The sequence below is a fragment of the Cladophialophora immunda genome (assembly GCF_000835495.1).
Source record: "Cladophialophora immunda strain CBS 83496 unplaced genomic scaffold supercont1.8, whole genome shotgun sequence".
Classification (NCBI taxonomy): Eukaryota; Fungi; Ascomycota; class Eurotiomycetes; order Chaetothyriales; family Herpotrichiellaceae; genus Cladophialophora; species Cladophialophora immunda.
Window position 1 is genome coordinate 1014080 of NW_015622548.1, and position 21986 is coordinate 1036065.

The 21986-nt window shown below is 52.5% G+C and overlaps 7 protein-coding genes across 7 annotated transcripts; 4 read left to right on the top strand and 3 right to left on the bottom strand.

Annotated features, from left to right (window-relative positions):
* Window positions 1–304: 304 nt before the first annotated feature.
* On the top strand, window positions 305–3447 carry PV07_12393 (uncharacterized protein). The gene is made up of 3 exons (XM_016399919.1): window positions 305–1156; window positions 1204–2758; window positions 2805–3447. Exons 1-3 carry the CDS (start codon window positions 681–683, stop codon window positions 2889–2891), a joined length of 2118 nt encoding a protein of 705 aa, XP_016242731.1. The 5' UTR covers window positions 305–680; the 3' UTR covers window positions 2892–3447.
* A 556-nt stretch (window positions 3448–4003) lies between these two features.
* PV07_12394 (uncharacterized protein) lies at window positions 4004–6699 on the top strand (the record flags this gene model as incomplete). Its single annotated transcript, XM_016399920.1, has 4 exons — window positions 4004–4181; window positions 4234–5424; window positions 5487–6057; window positions 6114–6699. 4 exons carry the CDS (start codon window positions 4004–4006, stop codon window positions 6625–6627), a joined length of 2454 nt encoding a protein of 817 aa, XP_016242732.1. The 3' UTR covers window positions 6628–6699.
* Window positions 6700–9062: 2363 nt separating this feature from the next.
* PV07_12395 (uncharacterized protein) lies at window positions 9063–10716 on the top strand. The gene is made up of 3 exons (XM_016399921.1): window positions 9063–9937; window positions 9996–10077; window positions 10136–10716. The coding sequence occupies exons 1-3, from the start codon at window positions 9698–9700 to the stop codon at window positions 10285–10287; spliced, it is 474 nt and encodes a 157-aa protein (XP_016242733.1). The 5' UTR covers window positions 9063–9697; the 3' UTR covers window positions 10288–10716.
* A 398-nt stretch (window positions 10717–11114) lies between these two features.
* Window positions 11115–11943, bottom strand: PV07_12396 (uncharacterized protein). Its single transcript, XM_016399922.1, has one exon. The coding sequence runs from the start codon at window positions 11786–11788 to the stop codon at window positions 11435–11437; it is 354 nt and encodes a 117-aa protein (XP_016242734.1). The 5' UTR covers window positions 11789–11943; the 3' UTR covers window positions 11115–11434.
* Window positions 11944–12834: 891 nt separating this feature from the next.
* Window positions 12835–16609, bottom strand: PV07_12397 (uncharacterized protein). The gene is made up of 6 exons (XM_016399923.1): window positions 16093–16609; window positions 15029–16006; window positions 14662–14909; window positions 14368–14557; window positions 13788–14018; window positions 12835–13599 (listed from the first exon to the last, which is right to left on the bottom strand). Exons 1-6 carry the CDS (start codon window positions 16387–16389, stop codon window positions 13459–13461), a joined length of 2085 nt encoding a protein of 694 aa, XP_016242735.1. The 5' UTR covers window positions 16390–16609; the 3' UTR covers window positions 12835–13458.
* A 458-nt stretch (window positions 16610–17067) lies between these two features.
* On the bottom strand, window positions 17068–19325 carry PV07_12398 (uncharacterized protein). Its single transcript, XM_016399924.1, has 3 exons — window positions 19070–19325; window positions 18882–19012; window positions 17068–18831 (listed from the first exon to the last, which is right to left on the bottom strand). Exons 1-3 carry the CDS (start codon window positions 19122–19124, stop codon window positions 17473–17475), a joined length of 1545 nt encoding a protein of 514 aa, XP_016242736.1. The 5' UTR covers window positions 19125–19325; the 3' UTR covers window positions 17068–17472.
* A 277-nt stretch (window positions 19326–19602) lies between these two features.
* PV07_12399 (uncharacterized protein) lies at window positions 19603–21760 on the top strand. The gene has a single exon (XM_016399925.1). It carries the CDS (start codon window positions 19668–19670, stop codon window positions 20748–20750), a length of 1083 nt encoding a protein of 360 aa, XP_016242737.1. The 5' UTR covers window positions 19603–19667; the 3' UTR covers window positions 20751–21760.
* Window positions 21761–21986: the final 226 nt, after the last annotated feature.

A 21986-nucleotide genomic window follows, 5' to 3' on the forward strand; every position in this document is an offset into this window, starting at 1 on the left:
ACTGGATAGCCATCCATAGGTATTTCTCGGACAAGCACGAGGACAAGACGAAGCTGTCGCCAGGAGGCTGAAGCCTGACACCCTGGGCTAGCTTCCAGTGTCAGGTAGTGAAAGGGCTTGGAACGCCCCTGGGAAGCCTAGATACAACTGCCTACAAGTACTCCGTACGGAGTACCTACTAATCACTAGCCACTTGGAGCCACTGTTGCTGGGCAGACAAGTGACGTAACGAGTTAGATCATTCGCACCCCCCAACCCCGGATTATTCGTTGCTCGTTCACCGGCCGCGCCAACCGGCCAGCCTGCGAGTCGCAAGGAGACTGGAGGTTGTGAGGTTGGGGGGCTCTGACACTCTCAAGAAACTCGCACACAACCCATCCCTCAACGCTCAAGAACCTTGCCGCGCCACAATCATCCCCGGTCGCAACGCAGGCAGCTACGTCTCTTTCCCCCTTCCACCTTTTATTATCGCTCTCTTCTTTCCTCCTACCTCCATCGCCACGAGCTCCTCTGTTTGTCGTCACCTGGTTCTGGTGGGAAGTGACAAATATCCACCTACAGCAACCCCCGTCCCACCCACGAGCCTCTTCCCTCTATAGTGTCCAGCGCTTGGGGCTACGGCTCCTCCAATTCCACAACTCATCACATATCACAGTACTCCATCCTCCGCCATTGCGTCCATGTCTGCAGCCGAGATGTCGCTCGAGAATGACAACCGGCCAAGGGTCGACGGCTATGTCCAACCTCAAATGATCAAGAAACCACCTTTCTCTGTCGAAGCCTCTGGTTACGAGAAGAAAGAAGGCGAAACCATCCCCCGACGCAATCCTCTGGCCAAGGACAAGCTCATTGTTCAACCCTCGGATGACGTCAAAACCGTGTTTGACAATCTCAAACGGGCGGCCTCCAAGTTCGGAAATGCCAAAGCCATTGGATCGAGAAGGATACTCAAGACGCACGTCGAGAATAAGAAGGTCAAAAAGATTGTCGATGGCCGGGAGCAAGAGGTGGACAAGAAATGGACCTACTTCGAGCTCAGCGGATATGAATACATGACTTTCATCGAGTATGAGAAGCTGGCTCTTGACTGCGGCTCGGGTCTAGCGCGTCTTGGAATCTCCAAAGAGAACAAGATGCACCTGTACGGTGCCACCAGGTATGCCTTTCTCTTCTTTACGCCTATAGCTTGTCTGACCTCTCTAGTGCCCACTGGCTGGCCATGTCGCATGCTGCCGCCTCTCAATCGATCCCTATAGTCACTGCTTACGACTCTCTTGGTGAGGAGGGACTGAAACATTCTCTTATTCAGACCGGATCTGTAGCCATTTTCTTAGATGCCAACCTCATCCCCACCTTACTGAGAGTCCTTAAGGATGTCAAGCACCTCAAGACCGTCATCTACAACACGGAACCAGAGATCAAGCAGGCGGACCTGGACAAGCTGAAATCCACCCATCCCGATCTGAAAATACTCAGCTTTGAAGAACTTCGAAAGTCCGGTGCTGAGAATTCTGTGGACCCCGTGCCTCCCGGCCCAGAAGATCTGGCTTGCATCATGTATACCTCCGGTTCGACGGGCCCGCCAAAGGGCGTGACGATTAAACACAAGGCCGTGGTTGCCGCAATGGCTGGAGTCCAGACGGTCGTGGCCCCCTATATCGGTCCGGCCGATGCATTGCTCACTTATCTACCCCAATCGCACATTTTCGAATACATGTTTGAAAATGTCTGCTTGTTCTGGGGTGGAACCATGGGCTATGGTAACCCTAAGACACTGTCTGACGCATCTGTCCGGAATTGCAAAGGAGATATTCGTGAATTCCGACCCACTATTTTGATAGGCGTCCCTGCCGTCTGGGAAAGCGTCAAAAAGGGTATTCTTTCGAGGGTCAACAGCGGCTCCTTCATCGTCAGGAACATGTTCTGGGGCGCCTTGTCCCTGAAACAGACTCTCCTTTCAGTGGGCCTGCCGGGCGCCGGTCTTTTGGACGCTGTGGTGTTCAAGAAGTTGAAGGATGCCACCGGTGGCCGGCTTCGCATCGCGTTCAACGGAGGCGGCCCCATCTCGGAAGAAACAATCAAATTCATTAGTTACGCAGTAACTCCCATGATTTCTGGCTATGGCCTCACTGAGACTTCTGCGATGGGCTGCATTCAAGATCCATTGGCCTGGGATCCCTATGCCTTGGGCGACATCACCGGATGTATTGAGATCAAGCTGGTTGACTTCCCTGATGCTGGTTACTACTCAACGAACAAGCCTCCGCAAGGCGAAATTTGGATCCGGGGCCCTTCGGTCACGGAAGGCTATTGGGACAATGAAAAAGAGACTCAGGAAGCAATCACTGAAGATGGATGGTTCAAGACTGGAGATATTGGCGAATTCAATGCCAATGGCCACCTTCGCATCATTGACCGGAAGAAAAACTTGGTCAAGACACTGAATGGCGAATACATTGCCCTCGAAAAGCTGGAATCAGCCTACCGAACAGCCCCCGTTGTCGGAAATATTTGCGTTTTCGCTGCTGCAGACAAGGCCAAACCGATTGCGATCATCGTGCCAGTCGAAGCCACTCTGCAGAAAATTGCAGCAGCCAATGGCATTCTGGGAGAAAATCTGGAAGAAATGGTTCACGATGAAAAACTCAACGCAATCGTGCTGAAGGAAGTGCAGAAAGCAGGTCGTGATGCTGGTCTTTCTGGTATTGAGATCGTTGACGGCGTGGTTCTGGCAGACGAGGAATGGACTCCTCAAAACGTAAGTGGTCCAGAGCTTTCCAAGTCGACTACTAACCTTCTGGTAGGGTCTGATTTCCCCGGCCCAAAAAGTTCAGAGGAAGAAGATTCAGCAGCATTTCGAAAAGGAAATCAAGCATGCCTACGGAGACTGAACCGAAAAATAATATCAGCATAGACACCAGCGCTCCCCACAGGTGCTCTGAAGCGCTGACTGAAAATCAAATCAATCCCATAGTGAATCGAGGGAAGGAATCCTATCAAACGAAACGACGAGCGCGCACGGTGTTTGGAATTGCTTCGTGCTGATGATATCCCAATACAATATGTAGTATACAGTTGTTGGCAGTCTTGCATCGCTTCCTGACGCATCTCAATTTAACACAGCTAGAGACCACGGGCCATGTTTCTCTGATTTCCACGTCACCACAATTTCTTTCAGACTTCCCGAGCTTCGAAGCCCTCGTTCTCAAAACAGTCGTTCGATACCAGCTCATCAGGCACCTCAGTTCCCTCCTCGAGATGATCAGAATTCAGAACTCAACGTCTCTTCGAGTTACTGGTGATCTTCATGCCGTCGATAAGCCTGCCAAATGTGTCAGATCTTGGTAGTGAAGCTCGGCAGAAGGAGACCCTACCACCCTGCATTCTCAACCGCAATGCTCGGGCATTTACCATCGCTCTGGCATTCGATCGGGCAGCATATCCCTGGATCTTTGCTGCATTCGTTGCATATGACGCTGCCTTCGTTGTCACTTTGGATCGGAATTGGAGTCAGGCTGTCTTCTGGGACAGCGGCTCCGGCTGGGCTGTGTTGGAGATCAGTCTTGCGCCAGTTGATCGATCTGGTTGGAATCTAAACATGCCTGTCATTCTTTCTTTCTACTGTAAGAGCGGTAGTGCTCTGGATCATTGCGCTGACAACAACCAGGAGAAGAGTGACCACCCTCATTTTTGAGGCAGGCTGGAAAGCTGCGATTCCTAGATTCACGAAAAATGAGGTATTTGGTGAGGAAAGTTGCCTGTTGGACAGACTGGCAATTGCTTATGTTCTACCTGATGGAATTTGTTGTCTCGAAGCCACATTCCAGCCAAGGACATTCCTCGCGGTCGGTCGGCTCTACGCGTCGCAGGCCAGCCTCCAAGTCGGCTCGTGTTATGGGTCTTTTCTTTCAGCTTTATCGAAGAACTTCCATCTATCAATGTATTCGTCCTGAGGCACACAGAAGTACTGGGTTATCTTTGCAAAGACCTTGGCTGCGCGAAGATGCATTCTCCTCCTCCAGCTCTCTTCCTCACCCTTCTACACCTTTCGATTCTTATCAGGTCGGTAGCTGCGCAACAGTCTACCTACTGGCTCGCCAACAAGCCGAATGTTGGTAAAGTCGCGTTTCAAGATCCAACTTATCCGGTGTTTCGAAATATCAAAGACTATGGCGCCATTGGTGAGTCTCCAAGGGTCAAATCCTTCTTTCAGGATGCTGACATTGATTGCAGGAGACGGGCTACATGACGATTCTGACGCTATCAACCGAGCCATCGCAGCTCCTGGGAATCGCTGTGGCGGGGGGAATGCAACATATGGATCGTTTTGCCAGTCCTCAACAGTCACACCGGCCCTCGTCTATTTCCCGCCAGGAACCTATAATGTGTCGAAACCTTTGATCATGTACTACTTCACGCAGATGGTAGGAGATGCTGTCAACCCGCCCACCATCCGAGTCAGTTCCAATTTCACCAATATCGTGGGGTTGGCTGTATTTGATGCAGATATCTACATCCCGTCCGGCAGCGGTGCCGAGTGGTACGCCAACCAAAACAACTTCTACCGTCAAGTTCGCAACTTTATCATCGACATGACAAGCGCACCCTTGAAGACAGCTGGCATTCATTGGCAGGTAGCTCAAGCCACGAGTCTGCAGAACATTGTCATCAACATGGTGCCGAAAGACGTGGTCAACAATCAACAACAAGGCATATATATGGAGAATGGATCGGGAGGCTTTTTCTCCGACATGGTCATCACCGGCGGCTCCATCGGGGCTTACCTTGGAAATCAGCAGTTCACGACGCGCAAGATCCAATTCGATGGCTGTTCAACGGCAATCAAAATGAACTTCGACTGGGTGTGGTTGTTCAGCCAGATCACCATTACGAATTCCGATGTCGGGATTGATATGACTAGTGGCGGTTTCTCCAACCTCGCTGTCGGCTCGCTTGTCCTGATCGACAGCGTGATATCTGCGACCCAGGGTATTCTCACGCCTTATGCGCCTGGCTTCAGTTCGCCACAAGCGGCGGGAACTTTAGTCATTGAAAAAGTTGACTTCACGGGCAGCGAGGTCGCCATTTCGGCCGCAGGTGGGACTCAAGCGAGGACGGTTCTTGCTGGTCAACAGTATGTCGACCTCTGGGCGCAGGGAAATGCTTGGACAACGGCGGGCGCAGCTCTGAATGGCCAATACTTCAACGGCACGAGTTGCACCTATCAGAATGCGAGTCAGACCGCCTACACTGCTCAAGAAACGACGATACAACGAGCGCTGGCCCCGATTCCTCGACCCTCGGCGCTGGTCGACAGTAACGGACAATATGTGTACCGCGTCAAACCACAATACGAGACCCTCCAATGGGCGACAGGATTTCTCAGTGCTAAAGCCAATGGGCTTCTGGGTGACGGTTCTACAGGTATGTCTTTTCGTGCTGAAACAACGCGCGTCGGCGTCTGTCTAAGGGTTGCTTCTTTCTAGATGATACGGTTGCGATGCAGGCACTCTTCAATCTTGCCCATACGACAGGGAGAGTCGTCTACTTTGACAGGGGAGCTTACATAGTTTCATCCACCATCAACGTTCCGACGGATATCAAAATCACCGGCGAACTTTACAGCATCATCATGGCTACGGGACCGTTCTTCGGCGACCAATTGAACCCACAGCCAATGTGGAAAATAGGCAATCCTGGTGATGTCGGCACGGTCGAAATCTCAGATATCATCTTCGAAGTCAAAGGACCGTGTCCGGGAGCCATCATTGTGGAGTGGAACATCAAGGCCGCCGGGCCGGCGCTGGCTGGTATGTGGGATGCCCACTGGCGTATCGGCGGGTCAGCAGGGACAAACTTGCAACAGGATGTCTGTATAAAGACCCCGGCGACGCCAATTGCAGGATCGAACCCTGTCTTGACGAACTGCATCGGCGCATATCTGCTGTTGCATGTTACAAGCCAGGCTGACGGCTACTTTGAAAACACTTGGGGATGGGTGGCGGATCACGAGTTGGACATGGCCGATCGGCAGCAAATTTATATCTTCAACAAAGGGTGAGATTCATTCCCCTTTCGGAAAGTAGGGCTTTACTGACCGTGCCGTTCTGCAGTGGTTTCCTTTTTGAATCACAGGGCCCCGTGTGGCTCTACGGCACCGCGGCCGAACACTCGGTCATGTACGACTACCAATTCGTCAACGCGAAGGACGTCTTCATGGGCCACATCCAACACGAAACGGCGTACTTCCAGGGCAATCCCAACGCGCTGGCGCCCTTCACGCCACAAGCATCGTGGCATGATCCGGATTACTCGGATTGCGTGCAAACCAACTGCGCTCGCACTTGGGGTCTCCGTATCGTCAACTCCAGCTCGATCTTCATGTACGGCGGGGGGCTGTACAACTTCTTCGAGAACTGGAACACGCAGGCATGTTTGGGCACGGAGAGCTGCCAGGAGAGGATGGTGGACTTTCGCAATTCGACGGACGTCTATCTCTGGGCCCTGAGCACGAAGGGATCACAGTTCATGATTAGTTACGAGGGAACGGACGTGGTGCCGTACAGTGTGAACAAGGCGAATTTCTGTGAGACGATTGTGCTCTTTGAGCTGGCGAGCGAACAGTAGTCAAGCAAAGATTTGGAAGCGGCATGATTAAGGGAGGTAGGGGATATGACGGGATGAGAAATGCGAAGCGGGTATTGGGGAAAGACACGAGAGATGAGAGGGATAGGGTGGGGAAACCTGGGATAGATCGAAAGTCGTTGCTTTGGTCATACAAAGACCACGTTCTTCCGAGGAAGGAATCCGGCCATCTTGTTGCACGTTCTCGCGGACCGAAAGCCCTGACGGAGCTGGTTCTTTTCTGTTTTACTCCGAGCCTCCCCTAGGGCGAGAAGCATCTTTTCTCCCCTCGTCCCAGAGCTGGGTAGAGCAATGGAAAAATCAAGAAACCTGCAGACGCAAGATGCAAGGTAGAACAACCCTGGTCCTTGCTTAGGTTTTGGGATGACTCGGACCACCAGGACCACTAGCACGTGCAGATTGCTACCACAACATCCCAAACAACACGGCTTAGGTGACGATCTTTTTGTTCTTGTTCGTTAGAGGCCAAAAGGTCTAGCTCTCGACATTATGGAGAACCGGGAGTGAGTCTATCGGTCCTGTACTCGGTATCCGTCCAGCCGTTCCAATTTTTTTTTTATTTTTGTTGCTCAGGCGGACCGGGGCTCCGTTGCAGTATGTCGTTTTGTGATTGCTGGATAATCGTTCTGAGATGGCTGGCTGGCTGAATGGATGGATGGCAGTTGTCCTTGCAAGTAATCCAGTCTCACCACGTGGTGTGAGACCTCATCGACCAGCGGGATTGTGATGGTTGTGCCCACAGCCTTATGCGGTGGATGTTGGACCGGGGCTGGCATGGGCAGGCACCAGGCACCGGGCAGGGCCACATGCTCGTACATACATACATACACATTTGTGTACTCCGTACTGGGTATGGAGTAACGGACGGAGTACGCCGTGGTGGCCGGGATGATGATGATAATGATGGTGGTGGTGGTGGTGGTGGTGGTGGTGGTGTTGTTGTTGTTGTTGTACGTACCTTGCCCTGCAGGATGCAAAAGTTACGGTAGTCGAGGAAGTCCGTGCATAAAGAACTTGGCGACCTGCGTGAAGTCTCTGGTTTGACAGCGAATAGCCGGTCTCAACCAACCCATGACAAAGGACAAATCATACAAGGAGGGATTTGGGGTCCGACGATGGCTCAGGAATGAGGAACAAATTCCTGCTTGGCCCGTCACAAAACATGGCCGGCCCTGTTCACGGGCCATGGATTCACCCAGCCTCCATCCGATTCGGGGGATGTAACAACAATAATGAAACCCCAACCCATCCCAACCCGACGAGACATAATCCTTTGCGTGCCTGGCGTCACCCCCAAAGGGTGCCGAAATGTCTTAGTGATGCTACTACAAGCACAACACCTCAGCACACCTCGATGGGTCAGAAAAGCATGCGACAACTCCACCTCTTCCCAGGCCATGCCGAGAACTCGTCCACAAAGATATTCAAATGACGAGATGCCACAGTGGCAACGGGGACCCAGGGTGGATGTTTGCTTTAGGCTGTTATAGCTAAGCCTTTGAATCCTGGCTGAGGCGGGTATCGTCTCCGCACAATAATTAGGTAGGCACCGCTCGCTTGGGGGATGCCGGGACGACGAGCGAGTCGACGGATGGCTGGCTCTAGGCGTCTGACGAAGATGATATGTATGTAATAGATATGCTCGGTAAGTTCTCTTCGGGTGTATTGTGAGGTAGGGCACTCGGTACCTGGCGTCGACTTCCCAGGTTACTTTTACCTCGCTTCCAGGCAAGATTGTCTTTTGAATGGCGCAGGCACAGTATGCTCTAGTCCGACGATCCGTCATGCCGTACAGAGTGCGTGGTATAACTCGTGAGTTGCTCCATGCCGGCTTATTCCTCGTCAAGTTGAATAAGGCACAATACTCGGTAATGATGGGATGATGAGCATGACGTAAAGTTCGGCGGTCCGTCATCCCAACGAGGTATAGCCGTCACGTCACGGTGGAGTAATAATAATACGCTCCCTCCTCGTACGATGTGGAAATCACAATGCGAGTCCGTGCACACACAATACCGACCTCCCTGCCAGCAGAACCAATACCGAACGACCCTGTGGCACGGCATGAACGACAGCCGTTGGGCGTTGACTGCTGCTGAGGGAGGCTGGACGCGAGCAGGCTGCAGGGTGGATGGCTATGGACAGCCCGTATAGCGCCCAACGGGGCCTAGCGGCTTTGCATGGCTGCAGCCCATGCGAAACATGGCGAGTGAAAACGGGCAGAAACTACACGGGAAAGACAACGGGCAGGCGACGGGGCTGGTCGCTAACGCACAGACCCCATTGGTCCAGGCCCTTGCGGGGGAGCCCTAGGGCGAGGCTAAGCACCGGCCTAAGACGACGCTAATGCGCGCGCTAAGACCCCCGTTCGGCAAAGCGCCAGCTATTTTCGCCATTTCCAAGAAACCGAAGTTTGACTTCAACTGCCAGAAAAACTTTGCACAGCACGGCTTCCGCCTCACCTCACAGCGCTGCCTGTGGTGTCGACACAATGGATTTGGTCACGGATTGCTCAGTCGCTGACACCTATACTTGCTCCCTCGATGCGGATTCGTCCAGCATCTACGACATGCAGAGGTCCAGAGGCCCAGAGGGCCCAAGGCCCCCGTCCACAGGTCCCACCTACTCCCCCCAGCTCTAGTCCTCGCTCCTCGCCTCGCCTCCTCTGGCCTGCACAGTGTCTGTGCTCCGCCCGCCCATCACGATCCCCGCTCCCTTCCATTGCCTCTTTCAGTGCCATCGTCAGCTGAGAGACACGGAAAACCAGGAAAGACCACAGTGAGCGTGAATGTGGCCCAGCCATCATGCTATTCGAGGGACAATGAGTGGCTTCCCTGACTGCAGAGGTCAAGGATATAAAGACATGATGGTAGGTTGCTCAATCAACTTTTTCCTCTCTCATCCATCAATCAGCCCAACAAGCACAATTCAATCCCACGATCTACTTCAGAGATCTTCCTTCGCTTTCCCATCCCAAAAGCCTTTCGTTTTCGAACAGTCCCATCTCCCTCGTTTCTAACCAACCCACATCCAACACCCACCCACCATCAAAATGAAGTTCTTCTCTGCTGCCCTCCTCATCGCCGGCGCCGGTGCTGCCGCCGTTAAGAGAGATGGTACCTGGAACGATTGGTCCAGCACCTGTGTCCCCAGCACCGAATACGTGACCACGACTGAATACTCGACTGCCTGGTCCACTGCCTACTCGACCGTCTATTCCACCGCTTGGTCCACGGCTTATTCCACCGTCTACTCGACTGCCTACTCGACCGCCTACTCCACGGTCTACAAGGTCAGATATCTCCCTTGACGGAGCCTCTTGAAGCACGTTGTACTGACTTTGGAATCAGCCAACTACCGTCACTGCCTACAGCACCGTCTACTCGACTGCTACCGTGACTGAGACCAAGCCCGTCTACAGCACCATCACTGGTGAGTTCACTGTCCAGAAGACACATTGTCGGTGCTCCAACTAACTTGAATCTTCTAGTCCCCACCACGACCACAGCATACAGCACCGTCTACACGACCGAGACCGAGACTGAGACCGTCACTTACACTGCCGTGCCAGAATCTGTCTACATCACCGAGACCGTGACTGCTCCTTGCTCCCAAACCTGGGGTGACTGGAACCGGAAGTGATTTTCTCGACTTCCCCCGGTCGAAGCTTGAGTGGAGAGGAGTGGGGCAGGAAGCTTCAGTGGATATGTAATGGAGTGTGACGTGGAGGCAATTGTGCACAAAAGGGATTGATGAATGGGTTATGATTTTTACTACTAACGCAACTACTAAGACTGATCAACGATCAACGATCACCGACGACGACATGACATCTGTCAACCAAACTCACAGCAACGGCGAAGGGGGGAAACATGAAAAAAACATGGGAAAGGACTGTAATATGGGCATACGACCGGCCTGGCAACGCGGAGCTTTTCAGGGCTCACGGCGACCGCTAGGCTCCTTTTCCTTTCTCACCGGTGATAATTCATAGTGGCGATACTATACATATATTTCGCATTGATGTCCTGCAGCGGCGTCGAAGCGACAATACTATATCCTGAGCCATTGTCTACTTTTACTGCTCCTGAGGCTGAAGAAGAGACCCAAAGGGAGATTGACGTTCAAAGAGGCGATGGGACGCGGGCAAACTCCTAGCTCCTCTTCATGATCGCCATGCTTGTACCTGACGAGGTGGCAAGCTGGGGAGGTTGTGTGACTTCGTCTGGATCGACCAAAAGTCCAACCTTGACTCAGCTCCTCTTTTCTCTTTCTTTCTCTCTTCTCCCACTCGGTGCAGCCCTGGCCCACCCATCCACCCACCAAATCCACGTGAGGTCAGATGTTCGATGGCTGCTGTCAAGGTTTTGGAGAAAACTACTCGCAAGGTAAAGTGCTTGCAGGAGGAGCTGACTTGATTGACCCTTCGTACCCACCCACCTACCCACCCGCACACATTCTGTGTCTCTCTGATTAACTACTTGAGGCAGTACCCTCTCGATCGAGTGTACGATACCTACGTACCCGAGTCCGGGCTCGAAAAGGACAAAATACAAATGATGTCGATGGTTTGTCGATGCTTGCTTCTGATGCCGTCGCTGCCGTACATACCCACCCTGTATAATCCCGTCTTGTTCCTTTTCCCTGCCCACTGGCCCCGTACCCAGACAGGCAGTACATTCTGTGTGGAGGGACGAAGGGAGTTGTTATCGATTCTGCCCTCGTCTCCGGCCCGTGTACCTGAATGTGCCACTTGCCATTCTCAGTTCTACCACGAGTATGGACCTCACTACCACCTCGTACAGTTACAAGCCACGATCCGGGACTCCACCTCCGGAAACCTCCTCGCAGCCCGCTGGCCAGCCAGCCAGCCAGCTTGGGCTCGTATCGCTTCGCATTGCGCTTTTTGTCCGCCAATCTTTTCCTTCCATTCGACGGACAAAATCTTTCCCATCGTGTCTTTTTTTGTTTGCTTGGATCTCAAATTTGGCAGCTGCATGCAGGAGACAGTAGAGAGGAGACAAGTAGTAGCAGTGACAACAGTAGCCAGGGCGCGCCTCTCACCCCCGCCTGACCAACCCCAACCGAGAGGATCACTTCGATGGATGCTCGCCTTTCTCCAGCAAGCCAACACACTGAGCATGAGCACATACGAGGACGGAACCCGCACGAGGCCGAGTCAGTCACTGGCACACACTGGCACACAGGGCACGGTCCCGCCCTCTTGAGGGAGAAGGCGAGATGCGCGGATTCCTCTTCCTGCCCATTATGATTGACATCAGAAAAGCTGTGTCAGACGATGACGGACGGACTGGCTGGCTGGCTGGCAGGCTGAGCAGGTGGTCAGTTGCAGGTGGTCAGTTCGATCTATTACACCATTCCCATTCCCAGTGCTTGCTGCTGCTCCTGCACAGGTGCCAACTTGTTAGGCTTGTCGACTTTGCTGGGGGAGGGGGGCTGAATGGTAAGAGTCAGGCTGAGTCTGAGTCTGAGTCTGAGTCTCAGGCTGAGTACCAGGTAATAGGCGTCAGAGAGAGCATGACCATCTTGGCCCCCTTTCTCTACACACCACCCTCAAGGTCGAGGTGCTCAACCCTCTCCAGCGAGGCTGGGCTGGGTTTGAGGCTCTCTCTCTCTCTCTCTGTCTCTCTCTCACACCTCTTGCAGTCATCAGTCATCAGCAGGCCAGCTCGGATACGATTCTCGACGGCTACATTATCCGGTAAATACGGCAGTTCAAAAGTCCCCCATTTCACCATTTGACAGGGATTTGACGCTGTCCGATGAGATGGGTGGGTAGAGCACTTTACTACATACGGGTAAGTTGGGGTACTGTAGGCATTGCATTTCGGTAGGGTGGGTGGTAGGTTATGTGCTCAGCTGCCTAGTCACCTACTCGGCACCTACAGTACACTAGAGCATGGAACTTGCCCCAGCCTCAGGCCCGCAAAGCCTCGACGGACCAGGCGGAATGCAACAGGGTCAGAGCTCTCGGGGCGAGGGCATTAAAGAGCGGGGCGCACAAGGGTTCCTTCGCCTATGTACGGAGTGCCTGTAATGACAATACAAGACTGCCCCGACAAAACTATACTTGTCTAGGATAAGAGCTACAGTACATTACCAGGGTTTATTACAGTAGTATGTTCGAGTAGCGAGCGAAGTCTCTGCCCACCCCCCGCATACCAAGGTTTTTTGGGGCCCTGACTTTCTCAACACCACCACCATCGCCACCATGCACAAGCACCCCCGGGGATTTCTTTTCAGCCTCTGTAGCTTCGCCATCTCCTTCTTCCACGGAGCCAAGTTTTAAACCATGGAATAATACATCCCTGGATAGCTTCACACACCGGTCACGATTCCTGGGAAACCACCCGACACGTGGGCATCACCGCTGTAAGACAGACCTGCGAGGCGGCATCCTGATCGTCGTCAGACGTGAGACAAGGTCTTTGCTGTTTGGGCTTTGGATTCTTTTTGTTCCTCGATGCATAGTACTGCTTTTTTGCCACCGAAATGTCTCAGTTCCCACGGTTGGACCGGAAGAGAGAGAGAGAAGCGAGGTGGAGGCCTCGACCTTTCCCCTCGAGCTCGTTTCTTACTAACTACTGTCAAAACTCTTGCTCAAAGCCCCCGGTCACTGCTAAAAGTCCCTCCAAAGTATGTGGCATTTTGACCTCTCGCTTAACTTTGCCCCGGGTATCCCTACCTTCCCAGGCGGCCAGCGGCTGCTGGTCCTCCTCGTCGTATACACCATTACTGGTAGCAGTGGTATGGTTGTTACTCGTATGTACCTGGTCCAAACCCCGCGCCCAATCACGCCTGCTGCCATGATGTGCCTCGCTGTTCAATGGCCAGGATCGTCTCGATGTGGCGCATCTCCACATTTGGCCCACGTTGCGCATCCTTGGCCCGTTCCTGGCTGCTGCCGCCTTCGCTTCGTGCCAACATCTGCGCCTGCAAGTTGAGTAGCTGTGTGTTAGCCCAAAGCTCACAATCCATGCATGCAAAGATGGAGGGGGAATTCCCAATGATAATGAATCGACCACCGGAACTTGCTCCGTCCAATCAAAACCATGTCTTTGTCCGTCTCGTTCCCTTTGGCGAGGAGCGCGAGGGCTGGGCAATGCGCAGAGGTAACTTACCGTCTTCAGAATGTTCTTGATTTGTCGCCCGTTCAGGTCCACCCGGGCGAGGCGCTCCAGGTCTTTGCCGCTCACCGGATGATCATGACCCAAAAAGGTCTGCCAGATGTGACGGCGCGACTCGACCGACAGGTTGGGGTAGTTGACCGTCACATGGATGCGGCTGTGGAATGCCTCGTCGATGTTCTTGATCCGGTTGGTCGTTAGGAATAATACGCCCTCATAATATTCCTGCCAAAACCTTGGTCAGAGCCCTGTAATGTCTCAAATGTGGTGAAATGCACGAAAACAAGAAATGACAGACAGCTCAAGCAATTCCAGCTTGTTTGTGGGTTGTGCAAGCGAGCGGACGAAGGTAGGTGGTAGTAGTAGTAGCCCCCAACTTGCCAGCTGCAGCTTAACAGCCTGGGCGCCCACTTGGGACCGGATGATCTTCACAAAAAAAGACCTACTCGCACGGCTTTCAAGTTTTTGGGCGCCCGGAAATGCGCGCACACCGGGTTTTCTCAGACACATAGCACGAGGACAATGACGGGGGCGAGGGACCAGCTGTTGGTGGGAGTGGATGTTGGCTACTTACCAGGACACGAAGGAAGATCGACACCATCTTGTTGCGCTCGAGATCATTGGAGCTTCGTGCCTCGAGAAAGACATCGGCTTCGTCGAGCAGCAGAACTGCGTTCCACTTGCTGACCATGTCGAGCACCAGGTTGAGCGACTCCTCAATCCCGGACGGATCCAGGCCCAGGTCTCCAGCGGACATCATGTAGCTGTGGTTTGCAACATTTCTCGTGTTAGCTCTCGGCGCCCCTCTCCAAATGACCATGATTGTGACGAGTTTCCTTGTATCGTCACAAATAACGGCGAAACTTACAGAGGCACCCGCATATCTTCGGCGACACTCTCGCTCGTCAACGTCTTTCCCACTCCGGGAGGACCTGCCAGGAGCATGATCATACCGCGGCCTTTGCCGGCGATAACATCGTCAAAATCATCCTTGTACTTGACTTGGGACTCGACGAAGGCGCGAATCAACGACTTTTGTTCTTTGGGTAACACCAGCGATGCAAAGGCATTGTCGGCAAATTTGATCTCTTCGATCTGATCAACGTAGAACCAGAGCTGGTTTCCACCTCCGTTAGCATTGGAGAGAACTGCATGAAGGAACGGACGAAAGAGGGTCCTAGGAGACCCCTCTTCCCAGACTGCCAGACGCCACTGGGACAGCATGCTGAACTTACCCATTTCTTGGTTTTTAGCGCATATCCTCGCACGTATGGCACTGCAAGGAGCAATTCTTCTGTGGTAAGCGGACGGTGCTTGGGCTTGCAGGCGTCGTCGTCGGAGTCCGGCGTGGCAACGAAGTCCGACTCGTTGTCCAAGAAGGCGTCGAAGTCGAATTGATCTTCGGACTCGTCCGACGGCGGCTCAAGACTACTGTCCTGTTTCCCTGGCTTGAATAGCGAGTTGAAGTACACCGCGTTGTTGGGCAAGAATCGATTGTGCGCGTCGCAGTCGATGATGATTCGGGACTCCACGTTGTGTCTGATCATCCCACAACGACCGTACCCAAGAGCAACGCCTCGGTATGCCTTGTAATGGTATCCCGCAAAGCGTTCAAAGAGCTTTCCGCGGGCCACGAGTCGAAGTATCAACTGCTCTTTCTCCGGGTGGAACTTCAGCGGATATGCTTGAAGAGAGGTGATGGGCGTTGTACCAGCGAACTCGTAATTCTGGAGGTAAGTCACATGCTGCCCGAACTTGGTGCCGTCCCAGTCCACAGACCAAACGTCCAATTGCAGGAAATCCAGTCCGCGCCTTTGGTCCGTTGCGGTGGTCGAGGAGTTCAGCTTGAAGACACACTCCTTGCCGTCGGATACACTATACACAAGGGTTTGGGGCTCAAAGATTGTCCACAGATATTCAAACGTAATGACTCCGTTCTTGACAAGGTCGACTTTGGCAGCGATTGCGTTCTCGAGTTCCTCGAAAAGGACGTCCCGGAAGAGCTTGAGGTGGTCCCTGGCAATGTCCTCCTCAAATTCGTCTTTCTCGAGAAGCGAGGCCAGCCTGTCCCAACGGTGCACGAATGGGTGAAACGGGGCGCGAAAGACGAGCCGGTCGAGATTTGCCGTGATGCCCGGGTAATCTTCGAGGATGATTCCCAATGACTCTTTGAGCCATCGACTTTGGACAATGATTGAGTGAATGTCGTATTTCTGCAGAAACGTGTGAGGAATCCTTCGATCAACAAGTCATGAAGCTTGGTGGCAAGGGACTCATCACGCGGAATTCAGTAACTCACCTTGCGGCTGTCATAACTTTTCTGCTTGCGCACCAAGAAGGCAAATTTCGCAGTCTCTTCATTCTCGGCGGCCTCGACAACATCCACCGGCTCTTCAGTCACCCACTGGTACTTGCCATCTTGATCTTTCTTCGAATACAACGCCTTGGCTTCGTTGATACTACCCTTGGGTACCGGTGGTTCCTTGGGCTTGTCTTCCTTCACCTCCTCCTTGTTTTCTTTAATTCCTTCAGCCTTGACGTTGCTGGTTTCATCGTGCCCTCCGGCTTTGGAGGCGGTTTCCTGCGTTCTAGGCATCTTGACAAGAAAAACAGATAGAATGCTAAAGCACGATTGCAGGTCCAACGATTGTAATATGAACTGGAGTGAGGAAATATTGCTACAAGTCGGTCGAAGACGAGGGCCGCAGGTTTATACGTATCCAAGAAGAGGCCGTGACGGAGAAGTTGACAAATGAAGGATCCTGTTGCCTGACACACCCAGCTCACAAGTGGGTTGGACTTTGACTCACCGTGGGGGATAATCGAACTGCACTGTCCCTTGATGAGTTGTCATTTTCGGATGGCCATCTGCTAATGACATTGAGCCCTGCTTGGGCCTTTGGTTAGTTGTTCCACAAAGAGGCTGATGCCTGTGAAGGATTCCAGGCAAAACGAGGCGCAGACGCCTTGCAGCCCTCAAGGGAGGTATAATTGGCTTCAGTCATGACTCATGACAGGCAAAAGGCACCCTGAATGTGGGATGTTGAAATTAGGTCAAGTTGGCGTCTCGATAGTAAGATCTGAGCCATGCAGCCTGTGATCTATGTGGACGACAGGATCATGTAGTGATAATAGTTGGGCCGATAAGGATGGATGGTTTGATAGATTGGCGGAGGCCATTTGCAAGGCAGACAAGGTGAGCAGAGAGACTAGCCGCTTCGGGCAAGGTCCGCCCCTGACTATCTTCTCACATGCTTTAACACCACAAGGCTGACGTTTTACTCTGGAGGGCCATTATCTCAAGTCGTAGGCATATGTTGGAATCAAGGCTATCGTCCAGTCGAGGACTTGTTTGTCAAGCGAAGAGATTTGCAACTGCATTTGGACTGTTCTAACTACGGTTTCCATCGACTGTTTGCCTGGACTGGTATCCTTGGGGGCTTTGACGAGGCTGACATGTGGCAGGCCCTGTGAGATTCTCCTGGAAACAGGTACCAGTACAGACGCCTAGTGAAATCATTCTTCCTAACTGTAGATGGAAGACACAATGCTCAACAAGAATGGTCACTTGCATGCTGCTTCTCCCGAGACTGAAAGTCCAGGTGGTCATCATACTCATTGTTGAATCATCAGGGGTTAAAAATATATTGATCAGAGAGCTTTGAACACCCCGAGGAATCTATTTCGCCGTCAGCGCAAAGCTAAATCCCAAAATGCCCATACCCAAGAAAGCAAAGGCGATACATGTGCTCTTGTTGTGACTGAGCTGCAGACTTTCCGAGAACAGCGACAATGCGACGCTGGTCATCACGCCTGACGTGACTGCAAACATCCCACCATAGACTCCTTCAGTGGGAGCACCCAAGCTGCTTCTGTTGGCTATTTTGAACCACAAAGCTGCAATCGCGGCTCCAAGTGGTTGTGAAATGCCGCCCAGAAATGACGACCACGCAATGGCTTTCAATCTGGAGCCAAGCGCGAGATAAAGAGGCAGAGACATTGCGAAACCTTCCGTTATGTTGTGGATGAATAACGCCATGAAGACGGCAAAACCAAGCTGAGGATTTGCGTGATTGGTTGCATATGTAATGAAGCCCTCCGGAGCCTTGTGCAAGGCGATGGCCAATGAAGTTTGCAGACCAATTGACATGAACGCATTGGTGGGGACGTGATGATGGTGTTCATGCCCGCCCGACTGCGAATGCAGAGACGGTCGACGTTCGGACTCCCCCACGCTCGTATGCTGGTGCGCAGGGTGGTGGAAGTGATGCGTTGACGACCTTGTTCGATGCAATTCCGGTTTCAAGCTCCTCGGGTCGCCTTCGTGAGTCGTGTGCCGTCCGAGAGTCGACCCATTTGACAAAATATTCTCATCGACTTCTCCCAGTGTCGGCCCCACGCGCACTTCAGTCGTACCGCTGCGCCACGTGGGTGAGCGCAAGAAAGGACCGTGACCTGGTAACACGGAGCCTCGCCGTTGCACTGCCTTGAAGCAGTCCTGACCACACGGATCCGAAAATCCCATGCATGGGCCGTTCTCATCACAATTCTCCTTTTGGCTCCCCATGTATTTTGAAAGGGTCCTCGACAGCGTTCTAGGCATTATTGATGACCTTCGATGGGTCTGTGCGGTGTGATATGTAGGCTGGCGGTCTGATCCATTCTCCTCAGTCCTGTCATATTGGGGCTTTCTGGGGCTGAGACTTGTGGTCCGTGAAAGCAAAGGAGTGTCCTCATCTTCCTCTTCCGTCTGCGCGGGTTGATTTTTGGATATCGGGAGGCCGTTCGTATGTTCATCATCCTGGGCATGTTCCGACATTTCTTCATGATTCTTCGCCTCCTCGTCGTCATGACTGTGATCGCAGTCCACCACATGTGACGGGATAAATTGGTGCAGCACGCGGGAGAAGATCTGAATGCCTATGACGCCCGCCAAAAACAGCATGATCAGGAGGTACGATGCTGCTCGCGCCGAATAGCCCGCATCTTTAAAATACGTCTTGGATTGTGGAAGCATCGAGTAGAGGGCGGAGAACAACTGCTTTACAGTCAATACTGAGATTGCACAGCATGCATAGAAATACGTACCATAACCCCGAAACTGAGGCTTAATGACGCAGAGAGAAATCCATCACTCTCGGATATCGAAAAGTGTCGCCAACGTGGAAACTGACGGGCCACTATATCGACGCAGATGATTGAGGAGCCTATGACACATGCTGTGGAGATAGAGATCAGTCTTGATTGAGAGAAATTGGGGACACGACTCTGCCTACCAATGCCGCTGATGCATGTCATGATCCATCCTTTGGTATCGTTGTCGATGGCCATCTTGCGCGGTTTGTTTTCGTCTTGAGCCGCAAGGGCATATATATAGCAAAGTACAGTAGAATGGTACAGCCGATGGTGTACAAAATGACCTAGGTACTCATGTTATGCCTGAAATCACCTAGGAAAAGTCGAGACTGGGAAGAGAGGAACAAAAAGTCGGGTTGGAGGAGATATCTACTGGCTAGGAGGCGCGAGCGCAGTTGCAGCAGGCGGGATGACGAACATTCCAAGACTTCCCTGAGAGGACCTTAAGATCATGCGCCTTTGTGGTTTAGTCGAGACACGGGGTGAAGGAGGCGCGAATCATGGGCTGCCCAAATCGCTGCTGCAGGGCTGACCTAGCCTTGTCATCTTTAACTGGAATCCACTGAGGACTAGGCCTAGCGGCCACGCGCAGGGGTCAGCAGATCCGGCGAGCGGCACCACGCGCAGGTGCCGATTGGCCTTAACTCCAAACGGCAGATTCAACTTTTTGCATCGAACCCATTCTACGGACGCGTTTCTTCATGTTATGGGACCGACATTGTCTGCCGAGTCCTGTACATGTCCAAGACCACTATTGCCATCGTAGCAGCGACGTCTGCGCTTGCAGGCGCGTCGCTGACGGCTTTACTGTTTCCTGGCCATCGAAACGATGAGCCCAAACCGACTCCGACATTGAAGGAGAGGCCAGCGGTACCTGCACCATCAACTCCTCCCACTCCTGTCCCTGTCCCAGTCCCAGTCCCTGTGCCAGTTGCTGTACCAGCGCAACCTCCTTCAACTGCCATCCTCCCTCCAGTCGATCCTTCTGGTATCCTTCGATATGGGTTTCCCGGCCCAATTGCCGACACGTTGGCCACACCATCTCACCTCTCTGCTTTCAATAGATTCACTCGGAACCCTCACTGGGTGGCGGAACATTTTACTGCGCAGTCACTGCTACTAAACAACGGATCTCGGCGAAACAGTGTCTTTTATGAGGACTTGTCAATTCCTTCAATGTTTCGAGCAAAACTTTCCGATTACTTTCGGAGCGGGTACGACCGGGGGCACCAGGTTCCAGCAGCAGACGCAAAATGGTCACAAGAGGCAATGGACTCCACGTTCGTCTTAAGCAATATGTGCCCACAAGTTGGAGAAGGATTCAACCGCGATTATTGGGCTCATTTCGAAGAGTTCTGTCGAGGCCTGGTTAAAAAATACCCCAGCGTACGGGTGGTCACTGGTCCTTTATACTTACCCAAGAAAGACGAACGAGACGGGAAATGGAGAGTCTCTTACGAAGTAATTGGGAACCCTCCGAACGTTGCCGTGCCCACCCACTTCTACAAAGTCATATTCGGGGAGGAGGCTGCTCAGAGTCCGAAAGGACCCGTGGCACTCGGTGCATTTGTGCTCCCTAATGCTGAAATACCCAACTCCAAGAGCTTGAGTGATTTTGAAGTTCCTCTTGAAGCGGTGGAAAGAGCCAGCGGACTGGTATTTGCCGAGAAACTACCACCTGAGAGGAGGAAAAGACTTTGCAGGGAAGTCAGATGTGAAATAACGGTTCGGGAATTCGACAAGAGTCGTCAGATATCAAACAATGTCGGCCAAGGGTCGAAAAACACCACTCAAATGCAGCAACCAGCAGGAAAGTGGTAGCCATATTACCAGAGTCAGTCCGTTCTGGGATTGAAGATGCCTGCCTGGATCGGGTCGGCGTTTAGCAGGGATCAGCTACCTAAGCACACCTTTTGGAAGCTGAAGTTCATTCCGACCACTTTTCAGATCTATACCTACCCTTTGCTGGCTCAGAGGCGGCGTGGAAAAGGAAATAAATCCTTTGAGAAAGGAAAGGATACGCTTGTCACTCTGCCACGAGATGGCATCGAGGAGCCCTATCGACAACAGACGAGAATCCATACGCACCTGACTGTTCGTCTTCCGAATCATATCCTCCTGACTGGCCGTAACACAAACCTCCGTTGTCCGCCGCGCAACCTGTACTGTAGACTTTATGGCTTTTATGGCGCGTGCTGTTATCAGTGTTCAAAGGGAGAAGTTCTACCCAAGGTATTGCCGGAATCCCTGGACCACAAACTTCGGTCCAGGGATAGAGCCAGGGAGATCTGCCTTGTCGATATACTTTGGACACCCAACTGTGAGCGCGTGTAATGGATTGGCAGAGTCGAAAAAGCTTTCAGCACGACAAATACAACGCCAAAATTGATCTCAAAATTTCCTGAAGCATTCTCAGATCCGCAAGTCGCGCACATTTCGAAAGAAGTATGCGGATGTATGAGAAAGTGATTTGACAACATCGTTTCCCCTCTGCGGAAGGTGAAGCATTCGCGATTAAATCATCTTCTGCATCTGTACACTACTAAGCCTAGCTTCTATCTTCAAGGGTTGAACGTTTCTCCTCCTTTGCTATGGTGGGTTTATGGTCATATATATGGCACCTGCGAGATAGCGCAGTGTGGGAGAGCGAGCATGCGCATCGTCAGGATACAGTGCAACTAGGAGTGGGTGTTCTTAAGTGCGTTGTGGAAAGTTAGGGGAAAACAGCAGATGACGTCGGTGCAACCCAGGTTGCCAAGCAAGTCGCTTGTGCTTCTCGGAATGCTCAACACTTCCGTCGCGGCAAGTCGTGCGCCCGGGAGATGCAGCTCGAGTATTCCCACAGCCTGCGTCGAGAATCTCCTAACTCAGCGCGAGAGCTGCTGCAGCGCCATACCCACAACATAAGATGACCCAAGTCTGCTTATTGGACTCTGATCGCCTGTCTTCGCTTTTACGGGAAGCTCTGTCCTGGAGTGAAAATGTCTCGTCTCTCATGGTCTCTGCTCTGAACGGATCAATACTCGCGTATGCTTACAGAGACACTACGCCATCGAT